The 7,077-nt window shown below is 40.5% G+C and overlaps 1 protein-coding gene across 1 annotated transcript in view; it reads left to right on the forward strand.

The window, feature by feature from the left end:
• Positions 1–3,131, forward strand: part of rsph3 (radial spoke head 3) — a 5,841-nt gene extending 2,710 nt beyond the window's left edge. Inside the window, exons 5-8 of the mRNA XM_005731088.1 lie at positions 449–652; positions 1,916–2,078; positions 2,195–2,281; positions 3,008–3,131. Of these exons, the coding sequence (XP_005731145.1) occupies positions 449–652; positions 1,916–2,078; positions 2,195–2,281; positions 3,008–3,087 (534 nt within the window). The 3' untranslated portion in view covers positions 3,088–3,131. The remainder of the gene's footprint in view (positions 1–448; positions 653–1,915; positions 2,079–2,194; positions 2,282–3,007) is intronic.
• Positions 3,132–7,077: the final 3,946 nt, after the last annotated feature.

The raw sequence follows: 7,077 nt of genomic DNA on the forward strand, positions 1-7,077 counted from the left end.
ACAATGTAGCTTGCCATCACATGTGTGTGTGAATGGGTGGATGACTGGTTGTGTAAAGCGCTTTGGGGTCCTTAGGGACTAGAAAAGCGCTATACAAATACAGGCCATTCTTTTACCATATTAATTTGTAATTTGGGTTTCATTATTTTATTTTATTCACTGGTTGGAGGTCATTTAATATTATTTTTTTCTGGTTTATTTATTTTGAAGTTGATTTTTCTTTCTTATTCCATGTTGCTCTGTTTTATTATCAGCTTGTCAGTAATCAAGACTCAAGTGTTGGTCTTTGCCTTTAATTCTGTTGCCTGTGAATTGCCCAACTTTGTGGAACTGAAAAAGAAAAGTGCTGCTAATTTATTTTGACTTTGTAAGGTAGTAATGAAAACAAGTTTTTAAATATTGTAAAATTCACAGTAAAACACCACTTTTTTATACTCGCCCTATGCAGCTGTTTGACTTTGACATTGAGGTGCAGCCAGTGTTGGAGGTCTTGGTGGGTAAGACAATCGAACAGTCTCTGCTGGAGGTGATGGAGGAGGAGGAGCTTGCCTGTCTGAAGGCCCAGCAGAGAGCCTTCGAGGAGCTTCGAAATAATGAGCTGGCAGAGGTGCAGCGGCTTCAGGAGATGGAGAGACGACACAACGAGGAGAAGGTATTCAAGTTCTAGAAACGGTCTCTTTATCCAAACATGTCTGTCTGCAGCCTGTAAACCCTAAACATGCAACTGGACTTATGATAACCAGGTTTTAAGTTTTGAACTTAAAGTACCATTTTGTTATCTATTATAATTACACTCACTGGCCACTTTAATAGGTACCCCTGTTGCACTTCCCATTAATGCAAATATTAGCCAGTCACAGGCCAGCAACTCAATCCATCATCAGCTTGGGTTCTCTTTAAGTGCTCCAGCTTCCTCTTCACAGCCCAAAGACAAGCATTTAGTATGGTTGGGTTAATTGGTGATTCTAAATTGACAATGAGTGTGAATGTTTGTCTGTCTCTTTGTGTTAGCCCTGTGACAAACTGGCAACCTGTCCAGGGTCTGCTTCCGCTACGACTATTGGACAGGCCCCAGCTCCCTCATAACCCTGAATTAGATAAGCTGAAGAAACTGCATCGTTGTTGGCAAAATTAACATTGGAACTGCCAGACTGCTCTGAGGTGATATGAAGGCAATCAAAAGAATCACTTGTTATGAACCTTAAAGCAGATGGACTACAGCAGCAGAAGAAAAGCACACCAGGTGCCACTCCTGTCAGCTAAGACCAGGAAACTGGCTACAATTGCCTGATCTGATCAATCTTGATTTCTGCTGTGAAATTTGGATGGTAGGGTCCAAATTTGGTGAAACATAGAAATTTCAATAGGGTCCATGTCAAGCTGGAGCCAAATCTCTGAGGAGTGTTTCCATCGCCTTGCTTAATCCATACAATGAAGAATCAAAACAGTTCTCAAGGCAAAAGTGGGTCCTGCCCCTTATTAGCGTGGTGTACCTAATAAAGTGGGAACAGTTTAGACATCTATTTCCTGTCAAGATTAGCTGTTGTAGATATGTGTGGTGATTCATCATCTTTTTTAAAAAAAAGAAGTCACACAGGGAGCACAAAGAATGTTGCCAGAGAAACAGTGTCATCAAACCAAGTCTGATATGGTAGTAATGTCACAGTGCTGATGAAGCAGATTAACTGTGTTTGAGTACTAAAATTCATATTTATGAGTCACTATGCATACTCCTGTAGTGAAGCTACATGAGTATGATCTCACTGACATTTTTTAGATATAATAGAGGTCATAGTGTTTGTGCACTGCTTACACCTGCTAGGTATGGTGGAGAATTTCAGGATTTCAGACATCATGAATGTGAGTTTTTTGGTGCCAGATTAAACAGATTAATCTGGGTTCCTTCCTCCCTCAGGAGCGTAGAATTGCACAGCAGAGGGAGGTGCTGAGGAAAGAAAAGGAGATTGCAGAGAAGATCGCCGCCCGGGCGTACACCCAGCAGTACTTGGCCGGTCTTCTACCCGCTGTCTTTACCTCACTAAGAAGGCACGGCTACTTTTACAACCCCGTGGAGAAAGGTCGGCCTACTTGACACACGAGGGTGCCGCTGCCCTCTGTTGCTAAAGCGTAATTTCCTTACATCTGTGTTTATTAATAGATGCGGATGAATCATATCTGTGGTTTTGATTTACAGATATCGAGACTAATTTCTTCCCATGGCTGATGGACGAGGTGAACAACAGGGTGGAAAGGAGATACACAGCAAGAGAGATTCTTGACAGTAAGAGACATTAGTTATTTTATTTAATTTTTTGATGACATCCCTTTTTTTGAGATTTTTTGGGTTGATGTATGCAAACCTAAATTTGCTATATTTAACAAAAACTTCTGCATAGCTATGTTTAAGTATTTTTTTTCCCAGCTTATCATTTTCTGTAGTCCACTCATCACTGCTGTAGATTTTCTGTAATTATGCTTTTATTTAGCATTAGTTTTTTTTTTTATCACTTCAAAGTGCTTTATAAGTTCAAACCAACTCAAATAGAAAGCAGAGAAATGAAAAGAATGGGACGTGCCACTCAAATTGAAATCTATTTGAGGATTCTGTAACAGCACTGAGGGTGGAGGAAGTACACCTTGCAGGTGAAAAAAAGGCTTTTTAAAAACTTTATTTTAGACCCAGGTCAGCAAGTTTTAAAGCCTTTAAACATTAGATTTGACTGGTGACCATGTGTGCAGTTTATAAATGACTGATGAAATTAGTCATTTATAATAATTGGGCAAATAATTGAGAGGAAATAGCAGTTTTAAAAAAAAAATTCTAAAAAACTTGGTTCAGGAGGGTAGAGGTCTGCATTTACTTCTTGTAAACTTTTCCCCAGCGTGCATTGTGTGACTACCATCTAGTGGTGCCTGATAAACATTACAGCTGTCACTGAAGTCAAACAGGACGGGGTGGGGTTGCACCTGTGTGACTGAAACATTTCCATGTTTTTGTCTGTTTCAGCTATGATCTACGATGTAACCCAGAAGAGACTTGAGCGCTTCAACGAGGAAGAGACACAGCCAGAAAAGTCTGATTCATAGAGAGATTTATACACAAGTATTTACCACAAATAAAAGTTTTTCTTCATGAACTGGTTTTTGTTTACGGCTCCAAACCCAGGCTACCAACAGGGAAGGTAATAACTGCCCTCAGGTGGACAAACTATGCCATGTCAACATTCATACTTTGGTTGAAGGGTGGCTCTTCTTAACTTTTTAAGTTAAGTGTCTTTCATTGGCTGTTCATAAATGACTGATATGATAGATCGGTAAATAGCTAATATCAAATGATATTAGACAGGAGGCCAAGGTGAAGGTGGCAGAGCTGGAATTGAAGATGTTAAGATTTACATCTGGAGTTGCATGAATGGGCAAGATTAGAAATCAGCATATCAAAGAGACAACTCATGTTGAGTGGTTTGGAGTCAAAGTAGAAAAGTGAGGCTGAGATGTTTTGGCCATATAGTAGTGGAGGAGGAACAGAGAAAGACCTCAGAGAAGATTCATGGATGTAGTGAAGGAGGACATGCAGAGGGTTGGTGTGACAGGATATGAGGAATAGGATGAGATAAAGGCAGATGAGCCTCTGGGGAGACCTCTAAAGGGAGCAGCACAAAAAAGCAAAGATGATGACATCGGCCTGTTTGATATATCAGTTAATAATAATAATAATAATAATGATAATAATAATAATAATAATGGATTGCATTTATATAGCGCTTTTCGGGACCCCTCAAAGCGCTTTACAATACCACTATTCATTCACTCTCACATTCATACACTGGTGAAGGCAAGCTACAGTTAGCCACAGCTGCCCTGGGGCAGACTGACAGTTGGGCTCCAATGATTAGTAGTTCTGTGGGTCTTTTTTGCACTTATGAATTCGATGCAATAGTCGTCAATTATAGACCTATAAATAGAAACAACATGTTACAACCTCAAGATAATAGAATTATTAAAAAGCTGAAGTTCAGGTTTCCTCATTTTCCCCCCTTGAAGGCAAGCTTTTTCGTTCAGTTCTGCAGTACAATTGTTCATTTACTGCTTATCTGAATTAAGTTCCTGTGTGCTTCTGAGCTGTCAACATACCAATGAAAGAAAATCAGCCAAAATCTAATGTTCAAAGAGCAATCTTAAAAAGATTATGATCGGCAGAGCAGGCAGTGAAACAGGTTTTAAGGAACTCCAGATATTCAAGAGGAGCATTCAAAGTGCCTTCCTGTGTATTTATCCATTTGCATCTGGCATCCGACTGCAAACAGTTTATTCAGGTGCTCTAACAGGCAAATTCAAGAATGCTTTGCATTACTGTGACTGTTCGGCTCCATTATCCCAGCACCCAGAAAATGTATTTAAAGCAGCTGATAATTTCTCCTGCTTTAAAAACCAGCGAGGATTAATATGTTGGTACCAGCTTTGTTTCATGGGTTTCAGGCTAACCTCCAGGTGTTAGAGACACACCTATTTTCAGTAGACTTTGCTTAGAAAGCGGTTGTGATGACGATGATGGTGCTGGTGAAGCTGTAGTTGTTGAAAGCGAGGTAACAGCAGAAGCAGGGGCAGGCGGGACTGTCACCTCGCTCTTTGGTTTCGTATTATGGTGAGAAGTAGGTCTACCTCCGATATATACGGTCTATTTTAATCCCGTCCTCTCATTGGCCGGTTCACCTCTGACGCCAGCTCTCGGTACAGCACGCGCAGGGCGGATGACACGCGCTATTTCTCGTGTTAAAGTTTCAGCAGTGATGCAACTCCGCGCTCAGGACAGGTGACACCTGAGTCTTTGCGCTCTAAATTGAGGAAGTATTAAAAAAACAATATTAAAAGACAGTTGCCAAAGTGACAGCGCTCTTAACACGACAACTTACCGGAAAAATAAAAGTTTATGTTGCTTGTTGTGGTTATTGAATGTTATTACACGATTTTCGTATAATGCACTGAAAATTTGGGCTACATAGGAAATAACTGACTATCTTAAAAGTAGAAATACCTTAACATGTCTAACTGGGTGCTGTTATTTTAAGGTCATAAAAGAGAAGCACAGTTTAAAAATAAACCTTCAAATTAAATAATAATTAAATAACAAAAAGATTAAATAGCATAATTTCATCACACTAACTTTAAATAAGAGCCATTGCACACCATACTTATATTTATTTATTGTTATTATCACACTTAACGTTGCAGCTGAGGGCCCTGTGACAAACCACCAAGATCCCCCACTATAGCAGGGAAAACACCCAAAATGCTCATCAAACATCAATGAAACTATTAATGGTTTTGTTGGGAAGTCCCTCAGAGTTCCCTTAAGGGTCCCAGGGGCCCCGAGTGGTGACCCTGCTGCCCTGCAGCCTGCAAGGGCGGCACACAGGGATGTATGAGCGCCATATTGCGCCTGACTGGAGCAGCAGCGGGAGAGGGAGTGTGCGGACCCGCCGTGCAAACCACCGTCTCATCTCTGGTAAGACTTTATTCTTATTTCAACACCTCCGTCCTGCTGACCGACCCCGGCAGCAAAGCAAGATGGAAGAGCTGCAAAATAAGACTTTGTTTGGTTTTATTTATTTATTTTTGCGCTCTTTTTTTTGTGTTGCACTATACAAAGCAGGCAAATCTCACAACAGGTGTCTTTGGGATTATAATGGGAATGTGGCTGAGGGCGGCGCAGATGAAGCTTCTGCACAAAGGGGAGCATTAAGACAGCGTGGGTTTAGGAGCCCGCTTTCTAAATCTTTTACCGTGTATTTTTATTAGGAAATCTTTTTAGTGGAAAAAGTGGAACGTGTCATAAAGTGGGCTTGAGTCGTTTCCCCGTCGGTGTGGGTGTGTACCCAGAGCAGACATTACAGTCCCGGTGAAATATTCCCTGTCTGCCGTCACTTTGTCCCGTTTTGTCACACTGTAGCTGAGCACTGCTTGCGCTAAATGCACTGTAAAACAGCATTGTTTCTGTTGTCTACTTCTTTCTTTTTAATCGACTTTGTGACGCGATGCAGGCAAATATTGAGCATGAAAGGCTTCCGTTAATATGAAGTGGGGTGTGGATTTTTGAGATAATGACGTCTTCAAAATAAAAGACCAAAACCACAGACGGGTGGGGACCATTACGTTTATTAAAGGTAGTGGTTGAGGTGTGTTTCTGTACTAAAGCTAAGCTGCATGAGCCGTGTGACTCAGTGTTAAGGTAAAGCAAGATTTCAGGATATCCGGTGTTACATTTCAAAATAAAGCCTTTCAAGCGCGACATTTTTGGTATTCGTTGATAAAAGACAAAAAATGGCTGTAAGAGAATTTAAAAAAGCCAAACAACCAACATCACCATTTTACCTTGTTAATGTGTATAGGTGTATAGGTCAATGTGTATCAGTCTGTTGCTGGCTAACACAGATGGATAACCATATGTGTTAGATACACATTCACACTACCAGTTTAGAGTCACCACTTATCCTAACCCCACGTACGTGACAGCGCGTCATTGATCCACTGATAAGAAGTATGGTAGTGCCCATCAATGGATCACTGTGAATTAAATAAATACATCCATTTGAATATGCAAACATGGGTTTTTATTTTTGTTATTCCAAATGAAAATATTTAGGTTTAGAAGTTCCTCATAGACTGAAGATTTCTCTATTTTGTTTTGTGGAAGGATATTGATAATTCGTATTATTATAGTACTAAGAGGGGTAATAATAATTATAATAATTGCAATAAATATGAAAAATAATCGACGGATTAATGTTTTTTTTAACCAGTGTCTCAGGGGATTACTAGAAAACAATGACCAGTAAGACCAACTGCTCTTAATTTGAAGGCTGAAAAGCCCACTTCCTATGTTATTGTATCCGGCTGCCGTTGGCTTGTTGGTTTCCAGGGTGATTCATCCTGATGACTGTAGTCCGCAGGAGTGTCGCGCTATCCTCAGTCGGGTTTAAGTAGCGCAGAAGTGGCCGAAACTCGTTTCTCTTCTTTCTCTCTTTTCAGGAAGGCGCAGTGAAAGCCGCAGTCGCTCGGAGTACAGGTCTCTCCTTT

The sequence above is a fragment of the Pundamilia nyererei genome, unplaced genomic scaffold (genome assembly GCF_000239375.1).
Source record: "Pundamilia nyererei isolate P.nyererei 1_Seehausen unplaced genomic scaffold, PunNye1.0 scaffold00041, whole genome shotgun sequence".
Taxonomy (NCBI): Eukaryota; Metazoa; Chordata; class Actinopteri; order Cichliformes; family Cichlidae; genus Pundamilia; species Pundamilia nyererei.